Raw genomic sequence first — 26,136 nt, 5'->3', positions numbered from 1 at the left:
AAGGAAAAGCAGGAAAGGGTGGCAACCCTAAACCAAAGGAAGAACACTTCAAGAAGCAGGTACAATTAGAGTCCAGTGCTGCCAAGAGAAATAGTAAGATAGCAACTGGAAGTTGACACTGTATTTAACAGTAGGATTATTGACAACCCGGTTGAAAGCAGCTTTAGAGGAGCAGAAGTTATGTTTATATTAGATTAAATCAGTTGCACCAATGCTTATCTATCCCCTGCACTTATTGTCTGTCCCTACGCTAATTTCTTCCAAATGCACGTCTTCAGTCTAGACCTTCTCTTTGAGCTCCACACCCAGATACAGTTGATGACTCAATATCTCCAAGACCAGCACTCTCTTCACCCAAACATCATCTCAGCAAATTGTACCTCCCTCCCTTCCTCCAGTTGCACAGTCCATCCATAGCAAACCCTTTTTCCTCACCACCGCCCCTAGATCTAACCCATCACCGCATCTTGTCAGTCCTTTATCCCTGTGTGTTCCTCTGTCTCCATTGCCCAGTTCAGGCTACCATCTTCTCTCTCAACTGAACCACGGGGGTAGGCTTCTAACTGGTTCTCACATCAAATTGAATACCCTCTCCAACGTGTTTCCCACACAGCAGCTGGAATAATCTTTAAAAAAAAAATAATTTAAAGCTGCCATGTCTTAGTTGGAGCACTCAGGATCTTTGATCTTTAATGGGGCATGTGGGATCTAGTTCCCGGACCAGGGATTGAACCTGGGCCCCCCGCACTGGGAGTGCAGAGTCTTGGCTACTGGATCACCAGAAAAGTCCGCTGGAGTAATCTTTTAAAAATACAAAGTTGATCACTTCACTTCCTTGTTTCAAATCCTTCAATAGCTGCCAGAATTCTAAACCAAAATTCTTTCAATGACCTCATAAGCCCTGTGTGGTCTAACCATTGCCTCTCTCCCAGTCACAATGCACCACACGTTTCCTCTGTTTTCCCTCCACTGGACTTCTATTTCTCACGGGCACCAGGCAACCTGCAGCATCAGGCTTGCTGTCCACACACTCTGTGTCACTGTAGTCAAGACCTTGGGCAAGGCACTGGATCTCTCAACGCTTCCATTTCCACTTTTGTAAACTGGGGTTAATACATACCTCCAGATTTGTTACAGAATTAAATGAAATGTTATGCATAAAGAATACAAACAGGGAACTCCCCGGCGGTCCAGTGGTTAGGACTCTACCCTTTCACTATCGGAGCCCCAGGTTTGATACCTGGTCAGGGAACTAAGATCCCACAAGCAAACCACTTTGGCATGGCCAAATGAATGAATATAGAAATATAGTCCCCAATTAACATTGGTAACTGCTAATATTATTCCCCATTCTCTGCCTGGTTAACGTTTCTCATATTTCAGATTTCAGCTCAAATTATTTGTGAGACATCTCCCTTGAACCCCCACCGCCCCCAACTCCCTGACCAGGCTATGACTCTTTAGATTCTCACAGAGCATCCTGAACTTTTCATTCATTCTACAGTTCTTTGTGATTATATATCTGAGGGTTATTTTATTAATGTCTGTCAACCCCGCCAGCCTGTAAGCTCCAAGAGGACCGAGATAGTGTTCATTCTACTCTTTATTAGATCCCCAGATCCCAGCACGGTGGCTGGCATATAAACCAGGTTGGTTTTGAATGAATGTTTGATTGAATAGGAGGCAAAGAAGTGGAGCCAATGAGTTCGGATGACTCAAGAAGACTGTCATTGTAAAGATTAAGGGCAAGACATGGAGGAGGATCCAGATTTCTCACTTGTTTTTTTAAGCTGGCAGATACTTGAGCATGTTTAAATGTTGATGGGAAGGAGCCAGAAGAGAGGGAACTCACCAGAAGGAATGAGAGTCATGGGGCTGCGTGCGGGAGGGAATGGGACTTAGGGCAGGTGCCAGAAGAATCAGTCTCAGACAGAGGAGGGCTGTTTTCGATGGCACAGAAACGAAAGCTGAGACTTCAGTCATGTCTGTAAGTTTGGTGGCAGGAAGTCATACCAAGACCTTTCAGGAATCTTGGTAACATTAAGTCGCAAATCTGGATTCTCCAAGAAGCTCAGCGTATATGGTAGACATCATTCCATTCATTTTCACCACTCATGTAAAAAGGAAGCAGGCATTTTCTTCATCATTGACTGTACTGACGCACTGCAGAGCAAAATAGCAAGTTTCCAAAGCAACTCAGTAACAGAGCTGAGACCAGCAATCTCAGTGTTCTCTTTATTGAACATGCTTCCTCCCAAACTGGGAAACAGTATGGTAAAAATGACAATATAGTAAAATAATAGCTGGCACCGAGTGCTTACTATGCACGGAGCACTGTTCTAGTACTTCATCTGCAATAACTCATTTGATCCCCACATTATGATATATTTTAAGATAGAAAGCTGAATTCCAGGGAGGTTAAGGAGTTTGCTCAAGGTAGAGGTGGCCAAAGTAGATTTTAACCCCAGAAGTCTGACTCCAAAACTGATGCTTTTAAAAAATACATATCTATTTTATTGACCTATAGTTGATTTTCAGTGTTGTGTTAAGTTCTGATGCACAGAAAAGTGGTTCAGTTATACATATATATTCTTTCTCATTTTCCTTTCCATTATGGTTTATTACAGGATATTAAATATAGTTCTCTGTGTTATATAGTAGGACCTTGTTGTTTATCCATTCTACATATAATATTTTGTATCTGTTAATCCAAAACTTAAAAAAAAAAAGAAAGTCTTTATTGAACTTGTTACAGCACTGCTTCTGTTTCACGTTTTGATTTGGTTTTTTTGGCCCCAAGCCTGTGGGATCTTAGCTGCCCGACCAGGGATCAAACCTGTACCCTCTGGATTGGAAAGTGAAATCTTAACCACTGGACCACCAGGGAAGTCTCCTCAAACTGATGCTTTTAAATCACTCTTCTATATTCCTGCTCTAGCAGAAGGGAAAGGACATACATGGAATCAGACGATTTGGTGTCTCTATCATGAACTGACTCTATGTGCTTGGCATTCACTTAGGTGTCTAAACATCAGTTTGCTCATCAATAAAATGAGAATGAGAATGTTCACTTATAAGGCTTTTAAAAGAATGATGAAATGTTGAAAAGGGGAAATCACTATATGAATGCGTGCTAAGTCGCTTCATTCATTTCTGAGTCTCTGTGACTGTATGGTCGGTAACCCTCCCTGCTTCTCTGTCCATGGGATTCTCCAGGCAAGAATACTGGAGTTATTGATTGCCATTTCCTTCTCCAGGAGATTGTTCCGACCCAGGGATCAAGCCCTCATCTCATTCTGTCGCCTACATTAGTAGGCAAGTTCTTTACCCCTAGCACTACCTGGGAAACCCAAATCACTATATGCAAGATACTACTGTCTTGCTTATTGGTTCCATTCCTGGGTGGGGAAGATTGGCTGGAGAAGGGATAGGCTACCCACTCCAGTATTCTTGGGCTTCCCCTCGTGGCTCAGCTGGTAAAGAATCTGCCTGCAATGCAGGAGACCTGGGTTCGATCCCTGGGTTGAGAAGATCCCCTGGAGAAGGGAAGGCTACCCACTCCAGTCTTCTGGCCTGGAGAACTCCATGGACTGTACAGTCTGTGGGGTCGCAAAGAGTCGAACATGACTTAGCCACAGCTAAGACCGACACAGTCAAATTAAAAATAATAATAATAAAAGCCTGAAATTACAGCTAATGGTGAAATATGCCCCAGAAGGCCAAGTTACAGTTTGGTGGTAGAATAATGATTCCAGTTTACTGATGGGCTCTGACTATCAGAGCTGGGAGAGAACTTCAAGCTCTTTTTTTAGTGCAACTCACACACCAAGCCCTCTCCCAACCCATTTGATAGTCTAGGAAGACTGAGGCCAAGGAGGCGAGAAGACACAACTAGTTTGGATTAGTAGCAGGACTTTTTTTTTAAACCTTGATATTGTTTTCAAGTGGGTTTAACACAAACGATTTCACTTTACCAAAATCTTATCTGGAAAGTACTTCAATTACTTACACATTTGTTTCATTGTGTATACCTTTACCTAAAGGAGCAAAATCCTAAAATACCATTACCCATAAATAAACAAAGCCTTAAACCAATAATTCACGCAAAGCACATTCTTCACATTGCCCTTATTTGGCTCTTTCAGGCATATCCCAGGTAGAGACAGGCCCACATGTTCAGGGGCAATAAAATTGAATAGTTATATCCAGACTGCTCTGCGCAAAGTTCAACTGACTGTTATTAGTTTATCTCTGAGCTTAGATTTCAAGTCAAAAAGAACTGTACCTACCTCTTAGAGCTGGGGAAGGGGTGGTGGTTGGGGAGAGAATCACTTTTAGCACCTACCTGGCATTACTATTTGGGTATAATTCTTTTCTCTCTTAAGGAGATAGCAGTTCACCTTGGTTAATGACCTCAGACCATTAGACCACTCCGATGCTACTAAACCAAGGAGAAACCCAGCTGTACCAGGCCTAGACATGTCCGTCCCCACCCCCATTCCCTTTTAAGACAGTGAGTAGGCCGGAATTCTGGTTGATAAATGAGAGGAGCTGAGAAGGAGCTGAGAGGAGCTGCAGTGATGACTGTTCTGAGAATCTGATCTGCGAGGAGACCAATCTCCACCACATGGTACCATGGAGATGCTTTGGGAAAGAGAGCCGGCCTCCCTGACCGAAGGAGGACCAGAGAGGGAAGGGATGGATGAAAGAAATGCTTAAAGGGAGATGGACTGACCGGAGGCGCCCAAAGAGGAAAAAATCGGGACGGAAAAGAGGCTGAATATTGGGAAACCTTCTGGGCGGTGAGTGTCGCTAAAGGAAAGATCGCATGTTCGGGGATGTAGATTTTGTGCGAAAAGCGGAGCAGGGACAAAGGTGGGGTACTCAAACAGCGGAGACAGCCCCGCAAGCGGTGGGGGGTACCCAGACGGCCCGAGGGTGACCAGGGCGGGCGAGGAACGGAAGGCGGGGCTCTGGGGGCACTCACGGGGTAGGCGGTGGGGGGTCGGGAGCCAGCGGAGGAGCCGACGCCGCGTTCGCCCCGGGGAAGGTCAGCGACCCCGGGCCGGGGAGCTGGGCAGAGACCCGAGAGGGGCCGTGGTTGCCATGGCGCCGGGCGGGGAGGGGGTGACTCGTGCCCCGCCCCGAGCCCCGCGGGGCCGCCGGCTCCAGATGGTCCCCGGCCTCCCGCGGGAGCCGGCGGCCTGCGGCAGGGGGAGGCTATTGTCCTCCTTCCGCGGCGCCGCAGTCCCGCCGCTCGCGCCCGCGCACCTCCACGCGCCCCACCGCCGCCGGCCCCGCGCGCCCCCCGTGCGGCTCGCGCCCCGTGACAGCGCCCGCCCGCCGCCTGCCGTGCGCCCGGCCGCCGCCCGCAACCGCCCCACGCGGCCGGGCTGCGGGCGCGGCGACTGCCGGTGCGCCTCCGCCCGCCGCGCTCCCGCCTGTCGGGCCAGCGCTCCGCACCAAGGTAGGTGCCGGCGCCCGGGCGCGCTTTGTCCCGGCCGGCTGGGCGGTGCGCTTTGTGCAGGCGCGCGCGGGCGGCGGGGTCGGGGTCGGGGTCGGGGTCGGGACGGGTTGGGGGAGCAGGAACGGGAGGATGCAGCCCCGGGTGCTCGCACCCTCTGGGTCCCGGGGACAGGATGGAGAGTCAAGCGCCAGCCAGGTACCGGTGTGCGGCCGGTGGGGATCGAGGCGTGCGGGACGCGGGCCTTTCCGGAGCCCAGAGAAGAGTCTGGAAGAGTTGGGGCTGACAAACGCGTTAGGGGAGCGGGTCGCCCGGCTCTGCGCGTGTGTGACAGCGCCAGCTGTTCGCGTCGCGGAGGCGGGCCGGCCGGCGCCGGTCCAGGCGCTGCGGGCGCGCTCGGCGGTCCCTGCCCCGAGGCTGCGAGCGCCCGACTCGCTCTCGCGAGCCGGCTGGGGGCTCCCTGGGGAGCCGGGTGGGCTTCCCCTCGCCTCTTTGGTAGCTGGGTCCACGCTCTCCTTTATGCTCCCCACAGTGTGTGAGAGAAGGGGACACGGTTGGCCGTGGAGAGCGGAACGCTGCCAGAGGAAGAAGGGAGAATGAAACCCCTGCGGGTGGCGGGGAAGAGGCAGCGAAAGGTGTCCCTGTGGCCGAGATGTGTGCGGCCGGCTTGGAGTCCGCGGGCGCAGAGCTAGCGGGCGAGGCCTCCTTCTGGGGTGTTCCAACGCCAGCGCCACAATCGGGCCTTTGCCATCCCTTCTGTCTCGGAACGACTTCAGCCCATTAACCCCGTGGCATTGCATGCTTGTCTGAGCTGTAGGCATGCCCCGGTCCTAACCTGCTACATGCAGTCTCCATGGGTTGTTTCTCAGCGGCCCTCCTCCCCTCCGAGGGTAGCTACAATTCCAGCGCTAGTCGGTTCAGGCACCTGCAGGGTATCTACAAACCAGTTTTCCTTGAGGGTGAAGGGGGCAGAGTGAGTCCCAAATCTGTGTCTCAGCTTGAGGTGCGGGGCAACCTCTTGGCATATTCAGAAGAGCAAAGGAGTAGGAGGAAAAAGCTAATAGGGATCTTACGTTTGTTGCTTAGAGAAACTGATGTAACCCATGGGTTACAGACTTGGGGGAGGGGCATAGCAAGGAGTGAAAAGCAGTCTGAATAATTCTGCCCCGAGTGGAGGATTCTAAAGGACAAGATGAAGCAAAAATCCAGTCCCACTCTCCAGCGCAATTCCTAAGTTCCTTGGAGGAGAGTTCCGGTGCTTTATCAAGAACACAGCCTTGAGGGAATAGGCTGGGGTTTTGTCTCTTGCTTGTCTTGTCTCCCTGTGTGCATCTTCCTTTTGCTATCCTAGCAGCCCTGAGTCTGTGATTTCTTTCTCCTTTCTTTTGCTCGTCCATTCATACTTTGAGTCCCAAAAGATTTTTACTTTGCCAAAGTCCCCACTCCTTCTCATCTGTTATCCATCCTGCTGTCATTGGTTCAACTCCGCCTCCCAGCCGGTCTCCAGCCAAACCGCCCTCCTTCCCGGCCGCTGATTCGCCTGTGTCCAGCCATCAGCTCTATTTGTCTTATTAGATCTCAAACCCCCTCCATCTTCATTTTCCTCTCTCCTTGCCTGAGGCTTCCGGCTCTTTGTGGGTCTTGGGGTTTCTCAGGGGAAGTTGTATTTGAGTTTAGCATGGGATAGAGCCTAAACAGACCCAGAAGCTAACCTCAGGTCACACTTACCCCTAAAACATTGTGTCTTCTCTGCTCTCGTGGCTTTTCTAATTCTAACTGCTCCTCATCTTTGGACAACAGTGGTCCTCAAAATGTGGTCTCCAGACCAGTAGATTTAGTGTCACCTGGGAACAGTTTAGAAATGCAAATTCCCAGGCCCCACCCCCAGATCTCTTGCATCGGAAGCTCTGGGGAACAGGGCCCACTGGTCTGTGTTTTAACAGCCCAAGTAATTGTTATTCATGCAAGTTTGAGAATAATCCTGAACTTTAGAGATGAGGAGCAGAGGCTCTTCTCTGATGCCATTTTCATTCTTTCCTTGTGATTTTCTCTAGACCTAAAAAAAAGATATGCATTTGATGAGAGTGGGGAGGAAGGCTAGCCCATTCATTCAATATCTCTTTATTGGATAGCTATCATACTAGGAAAATACAAACGTGAGTAAGACCTAACCCTTGTCCTCAATGGGTTAAAAGGGGAGCAGGCAGAGAGACACATAAACAACTAACTGTAATACAATGTGATGAGCGTAGTAATAGCAGCGTCCTGAAGTGCTGTGGGAGCACAGAGGAGGGAATGATCAACTGTCTCTGAGGGAGGTAGGGAATTAATCAGGAGGAGGATGTGGCGAGAGAAGGAATTAGGGTACAAGACAGACTCTAGCCGGAGGGACTGGATTTCTAGCATGCCAGCAAAACGGAGGAAAGGGGAGGGGGGCAGCTGCCCTGGAGGATGGGCGCTAGGCTGAGCGGAGTCCACATCCAGCAGTGCTTGGGCGTAGAACCTAGCAGGACCCCAAGCTTGCAGCTGGCGAGAGTTGGCTTTCTCGTAGCGTGAACGATGTAAGCTACTCAGGTCTGGCCTCCAGGTCAGCAGCTAAGAATAAGGCGGTGGTGAAGCTGTAATCTGGATTAGCTGCTGTACTGTCCTCTTGCCAGAGTCCAGGAATCCATGGAGAACAATCAGGTAGACGATTCTCCAGCAAAGAGAGAGACGTGGGTGAGCATGAGGCTAGGGGTCCAAGCTGACTAAGGAAATAAGTACGGAGACCCAGATCACAAGCAAGGAATGATGAATCAGAGGAAAGAAACCAGGGTGGGATCTATCTAAAGCAACAGAAAACTATAGGACTCCAAAGATGGTAGCAGGGAACACAGCATATTGTCCAAAAGGCCAGGGGGCTCCAGAGCCCAAATGCTTGGAAACCAAAACTCAGAGGCCCTCAGAACTGCTGTGCTTAAGGACACCAGAAAGCATGACTCACTATGGGGATAAACTCCTTGGAGTCCCAACATGGTGGCCCTATGGGGACCTGTGGCCTAAGGACACCAGTGCCTTGCTTCCTTATCTATACAATGGCAGGCATCCCTGGAAACTCAGGGATGAAAAGCATATATGTCTCGAATTGGATTTGGCCAGAGGGCCATTTTATCTGGGAGAAGGGGAGGCTCCAGCTTCATATTTTCTCCCCCACGTTATAGGAGCGGCTCTAACAGCTGGACCTCACTGAGAGGTCTGAATCCCACACCTCAGTCCCATCAGGGGGACCAAGGTGGATTACCAAAGGGAAACCAAAACAATACATGTTTGGTTTTGTGCAGCTTCCAGGGGTCCTGGGGACACACAGTTTGGAAACAGGGGTCACAGTCTGCGTCTTTACATTTCTGCTTTCTGTGGAGTACAAAGACAAAGCAGGGTTTGAAAATCTCAGAGGCTTCAGGGACCAAGTAGGTAATAAAAATGTGTGACAAGGCTGGGAAGGAGCCAACAGGGAGTGGTGGGGTCTGAAGAGAAATGGCAAGCATAGGCCCAGGTGAAGAATCCCAAATTAGTGTGTGTGGTTTTTTTTTTTTCCCCTCGGTCGCACCACATGGCTTACATGAACTTACTCCCACCAGGGATTGAACCTGGGTCATGGCAGCGAAAGCCCAGAATCCTAACCATTAGGCCACCAGGGAGCTCCCCCAAATTAGTTCTTTTACAACAGCTCATTGGCCATACCCCTGGAGACTGGTTTTAGGAGGTTTGTGATTTCTGATAAAAGAAAAAAAAGGGTCACAGAATAGAAGGGGGCATTATATATGGCAGGGTCCCCAGCTTTCAGGATCTAATACCTGATGATCTGAGGTGGAACTGATGTAATAATAATAGAAATAAAGTGTACAATAAATGCTTGAATCATCCCCAAACCATCCCCTCCACCCCCAGTCCATGAAAAAATTGTCTTCCATGAGACTGGTCCCTGGTGCCCAAAAGATTGGGGACTTCTGTTACATAGGGATTTTTGGGGGTAGGTCTATGCAGGGAGGGGCTTCCCAGGAGGCCGCCTGCCAATGCAGGCGCCATTAGAGACTAGGGTTCGATCCCTGGGAGGGGACGATCTCCTAGAGGAGAGCATGGCAGCCCACTCCAGTATTCTTGCCTGGAGAAACCCATGGACAGAGGAGCCTGGTGGGCTGCAATCCAATGGTCGCAAAGAGCATAGCCACACACACTATGCAGAGAGAGCGGGAGTGCTGGGAATGTCCATCCCAGAGGTAAGTGTTTACATGACTGCTGGCGGGGAAGCCCTAATCTGAGGGCCCAGAGGAATGGAATTCGAATTGGTCCTGGGGTTTGGACTGCTTCCCTGTCTGGTGGTTGAGAGTGTTAGGGGACTCTAGCTCAGGTCGCACCTTGCCTACAGCATTCTCTGCTCAGGATGCCCTGACTTTGCCCTAGAATTTATTTTTATATAAATATTTACAGAGCAAATTGAAAGACTCTGTTGGGGATTAGGGGAAAGGATGGATTTTAAATGAGAAAGGAGTCCTAAGCTTAGTGGAAATGAAGCTCTCTTTCCTACTGGTGGTGGTTTAGTTGCTAAGTCGTGTCCCACTCTTGTGACCCCACGGACTATAGCCCGCCAGGTTCTTCTGTCCATGAGATTCTCCAGGCAAGAATACTGGAGTGGGTTGCTAGTTCCTTCTCCAGAGAATCTTCCCAACGCAGGAATAGAATTGGGGTCTCCTGCATTGCAGGTGGATTCTTTACCGACTGAGCTATGAGGGAAGCCCCTCTTTCCTATTACAGGGAATGAAAAGCCCAAATCTAGGAACCTGAGTCGGATAACTGAGCAACTTCACTTTCACTTTTCACTTTCATGCACTGGAGAAGGAAATGGCAACCCACTCCAGTGTTCTTGCCTGGAGAATCCCAGGGATGGGAGAGTCTGGTGGGCTGCCATCTATGGGGTCGCACAGAGTCGGACACGACTGAAGCGACTTAGCAGCAGTAGCAGCAGCAGGAACCTGAGACCTGAGTTCCCAGGGAAATCCTTGCATGTTTTCTCTTTGGGAGGAAGGGGAGGGGTAGGCAGTCCTGGCCTTCATGTGCCTCAGGTTCCGCTTTGTGGAACCACTTAATGACAGAAGCCAAGTTCTGCCCTGTGCACCCAGGGGAACACATCTCCCTCCCCATCCACATCTCACCACCCATTCTTTCTTCCGTCCCCCCAAACCACACAAGAGGTAAGGTGCTTCCTTTCCAGAACAAGAGACTGCCAAGGTCACAGCCTCAACCCTCAGAAGTGGCGCTAAGGATTAAAATATCTTTGTATTTGAGAGGCACTAGGAAATGAGAAATGCAGTATTTGGGGTTCAGTTACAGAGCTAGCCCCCACCATGCTCTTGAATGAGTGCTGAATTACTCGAGAACTTTGAACTGTAGAATTTTGTTTTTTTAAAAAAAATCCCTAGAAACTAATCTGAAGCTCATTTGTTAGTTTTGAGAAGGACAGGGTTGTTTGTGTAACGCAGAGCCGTGAGTTGTGCTGGCGAGCATCCATGGTCCCAGTTTCCCCAGCCTGAGCCCTGGAAGGGAGCGATGGCTGTTGATCTCTCTCAGGGAGCTCTGACCGGCTCCAGGAAGTTCGAGGAACATGTAAATATTGTGGTTAACAGCTTATCCTCCAGGGACTTCCTTGGTGGTCCAGCAGTTAAGACTGTGCACTTCCAATGCAGTGGTGCGCAGGTTCGATCCCTAGTTGGGGAACTAGGATCCCACATGCTGCCCAGGGAGGCAAAAAAGTAAATAAATAAATAAAAGCTTGTCCTCCAGTGTCAGAAAGAATCCTGCTTCAAAACCTAACTCTACTCCTTCCAGTGACCTTGAACCCTGGTTTAACTTTTATGGAGCAACCTCCTCATCCATGAAATAGGGATGATAGTGGTCCCTCGCCCCCCAGAGGGTTGCAGTAAGGTGATGCATGTAAGTGTCGAGGACACATATCACAACTGATATTCATTGAGCATCTATTAAGTGTTCTCTGTCCCAAACAAAAGAAAGAAACCGGGGGAGAGAACCATACTGTCTCCTCCATCAAACTCCTGGGCTCTATATCCATACTTGCTAGCAGTGCATCAGGCTTCCTGGTGTGTCATAGACGCATCTTGGCCTGAGAGCAGAATCTGGGTCTTTCCATCTTAAATCGGTTCCAGGGTACAGGAAGCCACCTTGTAGGAGGCAGTAGGCGAGGTGCAGGGCTCGGAACAGTTTGTGGAACCAGGAATGAAAGAACTCTGGCTTGTACTCACTATTGCCTGTGGGGTCCCAGGCCTGCTTCTCACATTGCCTTGGCGTTTACACACTGCTGTCCAGAGCCACCCCGATGGCACCTTCAGCTCCCTGCCTCCTGCCCCTCTCTGGCCTGAGGCTCTGGAGCCCTTTGTCTCCACTGTGTCACTGAGACACCGCGCCTTCCGACTTCACGCACGTGTGTCTGTTGTGTTCCTGTCTCTCAGCTTCTCCACCATGGCTTCTCCTCTCCCACTGGGGGATGATTTCCACTGGCAAAGAAAGCAGATCTAGGGCAGGAGGAGAGGAGGACATGCTGACTGGTGGGCTCAATGGTTTCGAGATGCCCCTTACCAGCCCCATTTCTCCTTGCAGGAGCAGGAGGCCACCCACCACCATGAGCAGCACCCTGTCGCCCACAGACTTTGACAGCTTGGAGATCCAGGGCCAGTACAGTGACATCAACAACCGCTGGGACCTGCCCGACTCGGACTGGGACAATGACAGCAGCTCGGCCCGCCTCTTTGAGAGGTCCCGAATTAAGGCCCTGGCAGGTGAGGTCAGGGGAGGGCCAGGGGAGATGTTGAGGATGCTGGGGCGGGAAGATTGTCTTCAGGAGTCCTTCAACTTCATGGGAAGACCGAGGCTCTTTCTAAGCTACTGCACTAGAGTGGGAAATCCAGATCACTCTTCCAAGCCCTAGTCCGCAATGCCAGCCTCAAGAACAAACCACATGCAATCCACAAAGTGCTCCAGCTTCCTTCCCCCCAAGCAGGGAGAAGCTGTGCTGATGCTGAGACTCAGCCATGCTCCGCTCTGCGCTCAGCTGACTGCCTGGCCCCTGTCCCTGAGTCATGTTCCTTAATTCTTCTGCATTCTTAGTCTTGCTGTTCTATTTCCACCCACCTCTCCCTTTCATCCTCTCCTGTCTTCCTTGATTCTCACTGTCATCTCTCACACCTGTTCTCCCTCCCCATTCAGTAGCCACTCCTCTCCCTCCCCACCTGTTCCTTCCACCTGCTTGCCGCCTGTTCCTCCCATGAGTTCATCTACCCCTTCCCTGAAGCAGGTTCCCTCCACCCACCGCTGGTTTCCGCCGCCCATCCTCCTGGGTTGCTCTCCACCCGCCTCAGCCCCTGCCTTCCCCTATGGCCTGGGTTCTCCCCTTCAAGCTCCTCTGAGCACCAGCAAACCCGTTTGACGGGCCTCCCTGCGGTCTGGGGAGGGGTTGCCATGGCAACAAGAGTGCAGCTGCCAGCTGACACCACCAGCGGCTGGCGTGGGGCTGAGTCACCCACACACCCCAAGGCCACCCACCCTGTTTGGTTCTCCTCCTCCACGCCACCCTCATCTTTTCCTGACCTGCTGGCCTCCCAGCCCAGTGCAGTGGAAGCGGTCACAGCTACTCCTCCCTGAGAGGCAGTGCTCCCAGCGTGGGTGGGGTGGCCTCCTGGATGAAGGGAGACACTGGTGGGGGGCGGTTCCCAACCTCAGCTGCACTTTTGACAGGATCACTCAGGGATGTTTTCATAAATACAGGTTATCAAACCCCTTTCTGGACACAATGAATTAGAGTCTTTGGGAAATCGGGGTTTCAAGCTGTTCGGGTAATTCTTTTCAGCCAGCCCAACATGAGTCTGAGAAACCCCCCACGTGGTGGCCATTACTTCTGGGAATCCCTCATCATTTCTCCTGTGCTCCCCTGTCCTTCTGGTTAGGTCTACACTCAGGCTTGTGAAACACTCATATCACTGTTTTTATCGCTGAGTGAAGGCAAAAGACGTGGGTCATAGAGAATGCTAAGTCTTTGGGGTACCCTGGTACCCTGATTTTGGATAAAAGTAGCCTCTAGAATGTCATGAAAGCTGTGTGCACATGACGTGTGATACCCAGGACTATTTCGATGTGTGCTCAACGCATGCCAACCCAGGCTGTTGGTAGGTGTTTATCTGCACCACTAAACTGGGCTCTTCTGAGGAGGCCTTGCTGTATGGGCTTTACCCAGCCCTGTGCCTTGCACCAGCAGGTGCCAGAAAATACTGAAGGAAGAAGGATGGGAGGGGACAGGAGTTGGCTGTAAGTGACAAGGGCTGAAGCCCATAGAAAGGTGGGACGGGAAGACTTCCCTGGTGGTCCAGTGGCTAAGACTCTGCTCTCCCAAGGTGGAGAACCAGGGAGAACCTGGCTCTCCCAAGGGAGAGTCAGGGGGCCTGGGTTCAATCCCTCATCAGGGAACAAGATCCCCATGCCACAACTCAAGATCCCACTGCAGTAACTAAGACCCAGAGCAGCCAAATATATATATATATATATATATATATATATATATATATAGAGAGAGAGAGAGAGAGAGAGAGAGAGAGAGAGAGAGAGAGAAGGCAATGGCACCCCACTCCTGGAAAATCCCATGGACAGAGGAGCCTGGTAGGCTGCAGTCCATGGGGTCGCTATATATATATATTTAAGTGGGAAGGGAATCAGGTAGATGTGCCTGGCTGTGGGTGTACTGGGGGCCTGATGGGCTCCAGGGCAGGAAAGAATCTGGAACTGGAGGTGAGAATGACAAACAAGGGAGGAAGATAACACCATCTATTTCACAAATAAAGGAATGTAAGCAAACAGTACAGCCCCGTGCCTGGCTAGTACTGAGCTGGCTTGGCCCTTTCCAGGATTTCTCTTTCTCGGGGCTCTCTGGAGCTGGGGATCAAAGCCCATGTCCTGAGCGGGACCTCCTAGAGTCACAGCCAGGGGGCATCCTCAGCACACCTGCAAACCTTCGGAAGCAGGACCTGACCTGGGGCGAGGGGGAGGCGAGGGATGCTGGGGGACCGGCGCTCTCGGGACTGGTGCACTCCGAGGCAACTCCGGGCCAGACCGGCAAGTCTCGAGGGCGCTGGCGGTTCCCTCCTCCGGCCCGGGGGCCCAGCCCTGCCCCAGCCGGCCGGCTCCGCCCCGCCCCTCCCCCGTCACTGTCCGACCTGTTTGTCTGGAGCTGCCTCCGTCTCCTCGCCGCACCAGGTGTGCTCTGCCGACGGGTGCCGCAGCGCTCGGGGGCTCAGACCTTCCGCCGCTCCTTTTTCACCCAACTCCTCGAAACTTCCACCGCCCTCGGGCCACACGGCCTGCTAGCCGGGACCCCCGGCTCGCGGGGGAGCGGACCCTCGGCGCCCCGCCCCGGCGCGGGCAGAGCATGGACTCTGGGCCGCGGGAGATCGAGAGGCAGCGGCACCATGAATGGGCACGGGGTGGGCAGGGCGCCCGGATACAGCCTGAACGGGGCCGGCGAGTTTTACTGCGAGGCGGTGGAGGGGGCTCAGAACCCCGGGGGGCTCCTACTCTCACCCGCTGCCTTCATCAACCCGGCTCAGTACGCCAGCGTGCTGGAGGGACGCTTCAAGCAGCTTCAAGGTGGGCTCCGGGGGTGGGGTGGTGGGCTCCGAGAGGAGGGCTCGGGGGACGGGAGGGAGACGGCTGGAGCCGCCCGGAGAGGGGGCCCCCGCGGAGAGAGCGGCTGGGGGCGTGGGAGGGGGGCCGGAGCCAGGCCCCCGGGGTGGGGGGAGCATCTTCTGTGACTCAGACGGTTTGTGTTGGGAGACAAAGTGCCGGGGGAATAATTACAAGTGGCCGGGAAATCCGCGGACGCTGACGGAGCCGGGAGAGGCTTGGACCCGCTGGAGGGGCGGCGGGGCCCCGCTGGGCGTGTGTCCCGGGAGCGCGGAGGCGCGGCCGGTCTCCCTGAGACTCTCGGGGGGGTTGGGGAGGACACGCCTGCTGGGGTGGTCGGGGAAGGAGGCAGGGGACTGAACCAGCCGGGGAGGAGCCGAGGGCGTTTGTGCTGCCCTGGATTTCTGAATGGTGTCTAAGTGTGTGGAAACCGGGGAGTGTGTCAAAGGGATCTGGTGCAGACGGGCTCAAGTGCGGGTCTGAGGCGGCTGTGCTCGCTCTAGCACACACAGGCCGGTGTGTTTCTCGGGGGGCCGCGGCGGTTTGTGTGCCTGTGGTGGTTGTGGACACCTGGTAAAGTTACGCTCTGTCTCTGGTGGTGGGCTTTGCACATTGTTTTTCTAGCTGCCCCCTGTTTCCACATCTTCCCCTTTTATGCTGCCTGTGAGCCAAAATGGCCTCACCCTCGTGTGTCTGGCATGAGGGCAGACTCCCTGGATCCAGTCGTGGCTGGTGATCCAGGCGGTCCCTGGCTCCCGCAAGGCCTGTGGATCCTGAGAGGAGGCCCACAGGGCATCAGGCCGTCTGAGCACTTGTTAGGACCCTGAGGTTGTCCCAGGTCCCCGGTTGGAGGTGAGAAAGACAGGAACAGACATGGGTGTGTCGCTGTGTTTTATGGGTGAGGTGCATAGGAATGTGAGATTAAGGGGTGAGCCTTTTTGGTTTCTGAGATGCTGGTGCTAAGGAAAGACAAGTGACTCTTCAGCCCTGGCCACTTGGGTTGGGTCCTTGCACTGGGCCTCTCCGGGCAGAACAGGAGGAAATCCCAGTGGCCAGAGCAACTTCCAGTGGGCTGAGCCTCTTCCCTTACTTTGTCATTTGTATTTTTTCTTTTTTTTTACTGGAAGAAATTAATTTATCAGTCGTGGATATTACCATAAATAATGAGGCAAGAGTAGAATGTCCTCATATACTGAAACCCGGGCTATAAAAATGTCAGGCCCAAGGCTTAATGCTCCTGTCTAATTCAACAAACCTTTGTGAACGTCTCCAATGTGTCAGGGTCAGTGGTGTTCTCTCTGTCATTTATAATAATTTCAATTTTTGTGTTTCTGGGAAATGTAACAGCATCCTGTCTCTCAGCAGCAGCTCCCCCTGTGGACAGGCAGTGAGCATCTCGTCACTTTTTGTGAAATTGGCACTGAACTCTGCCTGGCTTTCCCCTGCCCCACCCTGTGTTTCCCGGGTTCACTTTTTACCTGTTTCCAACTTCCACGATGATGTATTCCCTCTTGACTTTGGAATGTTGGTGTCCTGGGACAGGATCCCCTTGCAACAGATTGAATGAACCAGCCCAGAAATAGAGGAGCCTTGTCTTTTGTTTAAATTATCCCAGGAGGGCAAGCTGACTCAGGAGGCCTGCAGGCTCTATAATGTCACATCCTTCTAATGACCACTTGGAAGAGCTGCTGCTGTAATTTAAGTCCATACCCTCTCCTTTGCCCACTACCAAACGGGAACAGCCATAGGTCCTGTTGGACTGACCTGAGCAACTCTTACCCTTTCCTTCGGGTTAGATCATGCCTGAATAACAGTAACTCATCCAGGAGACATTTCATGTGGCATCTTACGCGCGGTGTCTCAGTTAACACCATGACTTGTTGAAAGAGAAAGTAATGTGCCCATTTTACAGATGAGGAAAGTGAGGCCTTAATGGCTGAAACAACAGGATTTCACCACTGATACACAGCAGAGTGCTGATCCCAGGCCTTCCCTGCATGTCCCCTGCTGTAATTTCTTTCATCCTTCCTTCTCAAAGCCTGTTTTCTGTCTCTCTGTCTCTCATTTTTGTTCTTGACCCTGCTCATGAACTCATTCCAATTTCTTTATTTCCCGACTTTTCAAGTTATGGGTTTTCCCCTCGGCCATCTTCCTTCCCTTCCTCCTCCCCAGACCTCACTTCCCCAACCCCACCAACTGATGTTTAGAAGCAGGCGCCCGGTTCTTGAAGGGCAGAAATGACCCCATGTTGCCGCCATAGATGAGCGAGAAGCTGTGCAGAAGAAAACCTTCACCAAGTGGGTCAACTCACACCTGGCCCGGGTGACGTGCCGGGTGGGAGACCTGTACAGTGACCTCCGGGATGGACGGAACCTCCTGAGGCTCCTCGAGGTGCTCTCAGGGGAGACACTGGTGAGCTGGGGTCACCAGGGAGGAGGTGGCCTGAGAGACAGTGGCCAGGGGGACAAGACCTGGGGGTGGCCCTGAGTGAGAAGAGTGACACCACAGAGCAGAAAGCAGTGGCTGCCTTCTGCTCAGAGGATGGTTTCAGTTTGAGAGGCTTTGCTGCATGGATTAAACCAGGAACATTGCTTCATGGAGACAGGAACAGTGGCCCCATTGAAAAGATTTTTTTTTCCCCACTCACTCTGGGTGCAATTAATTCCCTTGGGAATCTTAATCTGCCCCAAGCCTCATCTGCGACTCAGCTTTAGCTTCCCTGGGCGGTGCCTGTGTTCCTGAGAGAGGTCATGGGGGAAGCCGTAAGAAGCAGGGCCCCGGGAAAGCTAGGAGGGAAGGAGGAGGAGGCCCACAGGCCCACGGCTTTGTGTCCCCTCCCTCCACAGCCAAAGCCCACGAAGGGCCGCATGCGGATCCACTGCCTGGAGAATGTGGACAAGGCGCTGCAGTTCCTGAAGGAGCAAAAAGTGCACTTGGAAAACATGGGCTCACATGACATCGTGGACGGAAACCACCGCCTGACCCTCGGGCTGGTGTGGACCATCATCCTTCGATTCCAGGTACCCACACGGTGTCACCTGGCGTGTGCCCTACACACCAGTGCAGCATCCCCCAGGGTCACTACACACATGGGGTGCCCAGAACCTCACACACTGGGGCAGGGGACCCTCATCATTAAACAGGACAGAGGCCAGCGTGGGTGTTGTCAAACTGCTATGGCAAATTCCCTGTGGCCTGGTCTGCTAGAGGACCACATTTGGGGGCACAAAAAACCAAAGAGAGTTTTAGAACTGCATTTGGAGGTAGAGTCCACTCCTCTACCTCAAACTCTGCTCACCTCCTTCAAAAGAGCAGCCACCCAGCTCCTTCTTATGCTCCGAGCATCGCCAGTCCAGGGTCCTAATGCCATCACAGCTCTCCTGACTGTGCTGCTTACACCCCAGGTGTAACTCCCTGCTCCTTCCAGCCCTAAGCAGAGCTCCATCAGCTTCACCTTTGAAGCCCAGCTCTCAGGAAATGCTCACTTCTCCACCTGTAGTTTCCCTCCCCAGCAAGAAGCAGCATCCTTGCCTTCAAGGCACTTCCTCTTCCGAATTCCCACCCTCTTCTGCTGCCTCAAATCCTTTTGACCTGGAGTTCTGTGGTCATTAGTCCAAGAAGAAAGGCACTAGGCTGTATCCCTAGGCTCCTAATTGAGGAGTCTAAGGAGTTTCCGAGCATCTCTGATAACTCCAGGACATCTCTGCTAACTCTCAGCATCTCTGATAACTCCAGGAGCTATCAGAAAGGAAGCTGTTCAGGAAGTGAGGGCCTTCCTTCCTTTCTTCCTTCCTTAGATCCAAGACATAAGTGTGGAAACAGAAGACAACAAGGAGAAGAAGTCAGCCAAGGATGCCTTGCTACTCTGGTGCCAGATGAAGACCGCCGGGTGAGGCTGCCAGAGAGCATGGCCTTGGAGGGCTGGATGCACCAAGGCTGTGCAGTAGGAAGGAAGGATGGGGGCCCAGGAACTATGAGCTGCGGATCCATCCTGGAGGCCTACTCACTGTCTATCCCGGCCTCTTGTTTATAGGTACCCCAATGTCAACGTGCACAACTTCACCACCAGCTGGAGAGATGGGCTGGCCTTCAATGCCATTGTACATAAACACCGGTGAGAAGACGGGGGTTGGCCAGCCTGTCTAAGCTGCTGGATTGGTTGATGACCCAGGGGCCCGCACACACACGTAGACAAAGCAGTGAGACAAGCTGAGCTCCACAGCAGTCAGGAAGCGTGAATGTTCAGAGAAGAGCCCAGAATGTGGGGGCGCTTCCTGCACAGAGGGCTTGCGATGGGAAGTTGAGGCGGAGAGGTGCAGTGGGGGTGGGGGGCTTGGGAACTTAGAGATCAAGATGGGGTGGCTTTCCTTCTCCTCTTTAGGCTCTCATGTGCCCTTGATTCCTTCTCTATTCCCTCCCCACCCAGGCCAGACCTGCTGGATTTTGAGTCCCTGAAGAAGTGTAATGCACACTACAATCTGCAGAATGCCTTCAATCTGGCTGAGAAGGAGCTGGGACTTACAAAGCTGCTGGATCCTGAAGGTGGGGCAGAGCTATGTGAAAGAGCGGCTGTGGGCTAGAGACAGAAGGTGGATGATGGATGCCAGGAGCCGAGGGCGGGGAGCACGGAAGTCACTGCTGGTGGTTTACCTGGTTTCTTTGGGGGAAGGGGTGATGGAAATGATCTGGAATTAGATCACAGTGATGGTTGCACAACCCTGTGAATATACACAAATCCACGGAACAGTATGCTTTAAAACAGTGAAATTTATGGCATAAAAATTCTATTTCAGTGTAGGAAGAAAGGCAGCCCCGTATGGGATATGGTTCTATCCCAGCTCTCCATGAAGCAGCTCTGTAACACAGAGCTGGTTGCTTGGCCTCTCTGTGGCTCAGTTTCCTCACCTCTAAAATGAGAATATTTTAAAAAAAATAATAAAAGAAGGACTTCCCTGGAATTCCAGCAGTTAAGACTCCACACTCCCAGTGCAAGGGACATGAAGAACTAAGATCCTGCAATGCCGCATGGGGTGGCCAAAACATTAATCTGACTCTACTAGGTCTCTAAGGGCCCCAAAATTCTAGGGTTCTAAATTAAGCTCTGTGACCTTGAGATCTCACCAAGCACTGGCTTTATGGTCAGTTGACCCTGCTAGTTGGTCCCTATGGTTCTGATCTAATGCCCATGAGACTGGGAATGGCCACGGGGCTTTGTTCTGTACCTGGCATTGTGCTTGTGTGCTAAGCCACTTCAGTCGTGTCCAACTCTTTGCGACCCTATGGACTGTAGCCCACCAGGCTTTTCTGTCCATGGGGATTCTCCAGGCAAGAATATTGGAGTGGGTTGCCATTTCCTCCTCCAGGGGATCTTCCTGACCCAGGGATCAAACCCATCCCTCTTAAAACGCCTACATCTGCAGGCGTGTTCTTTACCGCTAGCGCCACCTACTTGACATGCTTTAACTAACTTAATTCTCACAACACCCCCCCCTTTGAAATCAGTTTCATCATTACATCATTTATGGAAGAGAAGACAGGGTTCTGTAAAGGTTATGTGACTCCCCCAAGGTCACACTGCTGGAGGAGCTGAGATTTGAATTCAGGCAGCCTACCTCTAGAGCCTGTCACCTGAGCTGCCTCCCTGGGAGAGCAGAGAACAGTCTTGGTACAGAAAAGAGCAGGACAGAAGGGCCAAGTGACTTCCTTGCTGGAAATGCTCCTTCTGAAGTTCCCTGGGCAGACTGGGGACTTGGTTGTTTGCTCCCTGTTTTCCATCCCACCAGTAGCCCCTTTTCCCATGCCCTCTTAGTCCAAAATGACAAATATCAGCTTAACAGTGATCGAAGCAGGAGAAGGCAATGGCACCCCACTCCAGTACTCTTGCCTGGAAAATCCCATGGACAGAGGAGCCTGGCAGGCTGCAGTCCATAGGGTCGCTAAGAGTCAGACACGACTGAGTGACTTCACTTTCACTCTTCACTTTCGTGCATTGGAGAAGGAAATGGCACCCCACTCCAGTACTCTTGCCTGGAGAATCCCAGGGACAGGGGAGCCTGGTGGGCTGCCATCTATGGGGTCGCACAGAGTCGGACACGACTGAAGCGACGTAGCAGCAGTGATCAAAGCAGGCCAAACACAAGGTTCCTTGGAGAGCATTTGAGAAGCATAGCGATGATAAAGAACGTGGAAGTAAAGCCTAGTGTCCTGTAACTTTCTGAGATGATTTCCATAGCTCCCGCCTGCCTGTGGGTTGGCCAAGGTAGTCAGGAGGGCTTCTAGTCTCATAGTCTTCCCTGGAGGTAGGATACAATCTGGCCTACTTAAGAGAACCTGGTGATTTCAAGTCATAGTCAGCCTTGGTGTCCTTAAGGTAGAAGTTAGTGTGGCTTGAAGGACACTCATGTCCTGAGCCCACAACTGAACTTTGAGATTGGGGTCAGAAATAGCCATGCCTGGGGGCTTCCCTGGTGGTCCAGTGGTTAAGCTTCTTCTTCCACTGCAGAGGATGAGGGTTTGATCCCTGATCAGAGAAGCTCTGCATGCTGTGAGGCGCAGCCAAAAATTATTTTTTTAATTAAAAAAGAAGAAGAAATAGACATGCCTGTGTCCTGAGATGGCCCCGAGAACTGGCCTCTGTCCCTGCTCCCAGGGCTCCCTGGGTCCATCCCTCTGGACATCCCAGGTTATAAGGCTTCATTTGTACCTTCTGTCTTGGTGCCCCTAAACTGGATGACTTCTTAGATATTTTTCCAGCCGCAAGCCCATCATCCACCCCCAAGTGGGAATGCTGTTTCTTTTCTTGTTTCTTGTCTCTCTTCCTCCAAGCAATTCCTTTTGGTCTCCCCATTGGGAAAACTGGGTGAAAGCCTCTTTGGGCATCTGGGTTTTATTCTCTGCTTGTTTCTTGGAGAAAAAGAAGTTAGCTTTTCATGCCCTTTTAGTCCAAATGGCTAATCTGTCATTTTTGTTCTGAAGGGAGCTGGAGAGATAACCTCGTGGGACTGGGAGGGGAGTAAGTGATTGGGATTGGGACTGGAGTACGTGATTCAGATTGTGGGCCTACTTCTGGGAGGCAGGATTCTAATCTCCGTCTGACCTGAGTGGTCCTTTTTCTCAGATGTGAATGTGGACCAACCAGATGAGAAATCAATTATTACCTATGTGGCTACTTACTACCACTACTTCTCCAAGATGAAAGCCCTGGCTGTGGAAGGCAAAAGAATTGGGAAGGTACACTCCAGCGTAGGGTTGGTGGGCGTACAGGCCGGAGGAGGCCTGGCCTGGGGTCCTGCTCCTCTGAAGCAGGAGCAGGGGAGGACTGGGCCAATGACCCCACATCACGGTCTCACAGGTGCTGGACCACGCCATGGAAGCAGAGCGCCTGGTGGAGAAGTACGAATCCCTGGCCTCCGAGCTGCTCCAGTGGATCGAGCAGACCATCGTGACCCTCAATGACCGGCAGCTGGCCAACTCCCTGAGTGGAGTCCAGAACCAGCTCCAGTCCTTCAATTCCTACCGCACCGTGGAGAAGCCACCCAAGTAGGTGTCCCTGGGCCTCACCCAGCCTCGGCTGGCCTGCCCTGAGCTGTGCTCACACACAGGAAGCCTAAATCAGGGGGGCCCTTTTGGAAGGGAAATTTGGCAACACAGAAATTCAGTGGATGCTCATTCCCCCAGCTCAGAGTCCCAGGAGCAGCACCAAAGCAATTAAAAAAAAAAAAATTATCCATTACACGAAATCATGCTATGGAAATGATTGCTGTAGTACATAGAGCTGGTGCAGTTCACTCAGATAAGATTGGTCTGGCTGTTGCAACAACCCAATCCTAGTTTAAGGACGGGCATTGGACCTGTCATTGCTGGCAGCACAGGTGTGTGGCTTGTCACTTGCGCGCTGCACAGGTTCTTACCATTTTTGTATTTTAGCAGTTGACTGTTGAAGTGTGGCTTGACTGTTGGGCAATTCTACACAGAACATGCTAAAACTTCTATTTTTAACTTGCGACCTCCTTCGGAGTTAACGTGTTTTGGCTCCAAAACTAGTATTATTACAGAAACACCCCTTTCTGTGCTTTCCGGGAAATGATTTGAGGTGCCCTTTGACCCAGAAAGTCCGCTTATGGGCATTAAACAAAAATGTAGCTTCAAAGATGTTCATGAAGGTGACCTTTGTAAAAGAAAAATAAGTCATGGGACAGCCACTGAAAACAATATTGAAGAAACGCGTTTATTGACCTGAAAAGAGTTCATGAGACATAATAGAAGACAGCAGAGAGCAAAGGGTTAAGCGACCAAGGTTCAGAGTACCTGAGTTCAAATCTTAGCTCTGCCATCCAGCCCTGGTGAGCGTTGGGCATCTTATTTAGCCTGTCTGTGCCTCGGTTTTCTCATCAGAAAATGAGGGTTATGAGAGCATGTAGTGAGAACTAAACGAGTTAATGTGTGCAAAGCCTGAAAGCAGGGCCTGGCGGTCAGCGAGTGAGTCCTCAACAAACATTAGTCGTGGTTCTCATATGATCCCATCTGCAGACTTGCATGCCCAAGGGTGACGGTGCTTGTGTCTGTGTAGTTTTTAGTTGTTTTAAAATTAGGTTCTTGGGATTTCCCTGATGGTCCTAGGACTTCATGGTCCCAATGCTGGAGGCCTGGTTCTATCCCTGGTCAGGGAACTGGATCCCAGATGCCACAACTAACAGTTCGAACACCGCAGCTAAAGAACTGGAGTCCAGCACGGTCCAATAAATTAATTAAAGCAAATCCTTAAAAAATAATAAATAAAGTTAGGTTCTCTTTAAACGAGGATTTTGTCAGGATTTTCTGGCTTTCCCAAAAAGCTTTTACGAGAAGGAAAGCAACACAAGACACTTCATTTTGAAACATAAAGAGACCCCGGGCCCCTCAAGGGCTTTGCCTCTGACCCAACTTGGCCTCCTGCCTCAGGTTCACTGAGAAAGGGAACTTGGAAGTGCTGCTCTTCACCATCCAGAGCAAGCTGCGGGCCAACAACCAGAAGGTCTACACGCCCCGTGAGGGCCGGCTTATCTCCGACATCAACAAGGTCCACAGCCTCCCTTCCGTGTCCCGGGCGACCCACCCTCAGCCGCAGCCCCCCCTGTCCCTGCCTGAACCCTCAGCCCAGCTGCCCCACCACCACCCCATGGCAGGTGGAACTCCCATGACCTCTGCCGGGTCCCGCACGTCCTCCCCTCCGCCTCCGTCTGTCTCCCTATGCAAATTCGATCCCAGTCCCTTATCCTGCTCAGCATGTCCCCAGCTCTCTGGCCCTACTTTTATTTCATTTTTTTTTTTTCCCACAAACAACATAAGATTAACAGAAGTAACAGGGTTGACCCCGCAGTCCCACCACCACAGTCAAGTCCAGCGATTTCCACTCGTCCCCACGCCCCTCCCGTCTCTGTCCCCAGCAGACGTGTTTCTCACGTGGCTCCGTGGCACAGCCGCCACCCGGCTGGCTCCTCACACTTCCCTGCACAGGCATCTGATTGCATTCCACTGACCCACTAGACCGAGCTGCCCTGGACCCACCCTTCGCCCCCCCTCAACCCCCCTCAGCCCCGTGAGCCCTCCCCTCTCTCGCTTCCTGAGCCCTGGCCCCTCAGTGCTAACCCCGTCTCCACCTCACAGGCCTGGGAGCGGCTCGAGAAAGCCGAGCACGAGCGTGAGCTGGCCCTGCGCACAGAGCTCATCCGCCAGGAGAAGCTGGAGCAGCTGGCCGCCCGCTTCGACCGCAAGGCCGCCATGCGGGAGACCTGGCTCAGCGAGAACCAGCGCCTGGTGTCTCAGGTAGGACGCAGGGGCTCCTGGCCCGCCCAGGCAGGTCTGGAGACATAGGGAGTGAGAAACAGAGGTGGATAAATAGCCCTGCCACGTGGGGAGCTAATGAAACAAGAACTCCATGGCTCAGATGAGCAGACCAAGAACCCGGGAACTGGAGGCTTGAACGGGAATAGGGCTGATGAGCCAGGATGGGATAGAACAGACGGGACGTCTAGAACCACCCCCTGGAGCTGGCGTCTTGCAGTTTGCTCTGGGGCGGGGGGGGGGGGGCAGGGGGTGAGCAGAGCAGTGGCCCCCAGCCCTCAGACCTCCCTCCCTGCCCCCTCCCCAGGACAACTTCGGCCTGGAGCTGGCCGCTGTGGAGGCAGCAGTGCGGAAGCACGAAGCCATTGAGACGGACATCGTGGCCTACAGCGGCCGGGTGCAGGCGGTGGACGCCGTGGCCGCAGAGCTGGCCGCCGAGCACTACCATGACATCAAGCGCATCGCCGCACGCCAGCACAACGTGGCGCGGCTCTGGGACTTCCTGCGGCAGATGGTGGCTGCCCGGCGGGAGAGGCTCCTCCTCAACCTGGAGCTGCAGAAGGTGTTCCAGGACCTGCTCTACCTCATGGACTGGATGGAAGAGATGAAGGTACCTGCGGATGCTGCAGTCGGGCCGAGATGGTCAGGACCGTGCTGGGGGGTGGCGATGAGCAGGTTCCCTCAGCTGCTCAGCCAGGTCTTTGCAGAGTGTGCACCAGTTTGGGGCCCTGTCCTTTGTTTAGATAAGCAGACTGCTCCCTGTCCTCATGGGGCTCACGTTCGAGGGGGAGGAGACTGATGATAAAACCCTTGGCCGGTCCGTAAACAACATAGCAGCTGGGCGTGAAACCTATGAGGAAACGGCAACAGGCCATGTGATGGAGTGGTCCAGGAGGGCCTCCCTGAAAAATGGCTTTTAAGCTGAGAGCAGAGTGTCCCAAGGAGCTCTGAGGAAAGAATGTTCCAGGCCAAAGGAACAGAAAGGCCCTGGGCTTGCTCATGTGTGGCATGTTCCAATGAGAAAGGAGGCCCTCAGGGACTGTAAGAACAGGGGCCGGGGGCGGGGGGTACAGGGGATGAGGTCAGAGAGGAAGTAGCCAGCTCACTTAAGGCTCACAGGCCTGGTCAAGGAG

At 52.4% G+C, this 26,136-nt stretch overlaps 1 protein-coding gene across 3 annotated transcripts in view; it reads left to right on the top strand.

The window, feature by feature from the left end:
- The first annotated feature begins 4,536 nt into the window (after positions 1-4,536).
- Positions 4,537-26,136, top strand: part of SPTBN2 (spectrin beta, non-erythrocytic 2) — a 40,885-nt gene continuing 19,285 nt past the window's right edge. Inside the window, exons 1-12 of one of the 3 annotated variants that reach the window (XM_042237672.1) lie at positions 4,537-4,802; positions 12,113-12,291; positions 17,442-17,593; positions 18,028-18,201; positions 18,979-19,070; positions 19,215-19,295; positions 19,608-19,723; positions 22,299-22,411; positions 22,533-22,720; positions 24,122-24,239; positions 24,827-24,985; positions 25,311-25,613. In XM_042237672.1, the coding sequence (XP_042093606.1) occupies positions 12,135-12,291; positions 17,442-17,593; positions 18,028-18,201; positions 18,979-19,070; positions 19,215-19,295; positions 19,608-19,723; positions 22,299-22,411; positions 22,533-22,720; positions 24,122-24,239; positions 24,827-24,985; positions 25,311-25,613 (1,653 nt within the window). In that variant the 5' untranslated portion in view covers positions 4,537-4,802; positions 12,113-12,134. Of the gene's footprint in view, positions 4,803-5,328; positions 5,468-12,112; positions 12,292-14,745; positions 15,146-17,441; positions 17,594-18,027; positions 18,202-18,978; positions 19,071-19,214; positions 19,296-19,607; positions 19,724-22,298; positions 22,412-22,532; positions 22,721-24,121; positions 24,240-24,826; positions 24,986-25,310; positions 25,614-26,136 lie in introns of those variants that run through there. The other 2 variants (XM_027959696.3, XM_042237671.1) reach the window with 2 other exon arrangements.

The sequence above is a fragment of the Ovis aries genome, chromosome 21, assembly GCF_016772045.2.
Source record: "Ovis aries strain OAR_USU_Benz2616 breed Rambouillet chromosome 21, ARS-UI_Ramb_v3.0, whole genome shotgun sequence".
Lineage (NCBI taxonomy): Eukaryota > Metazoa > Chordata > Mammalia > Artiodactyla > Bovidae > Ovis > Ovis aries.
Note: the sequence above shows the minus strand (reverse complement) of the source record. Positions and strands in the feature narration are given on the sequence as shown.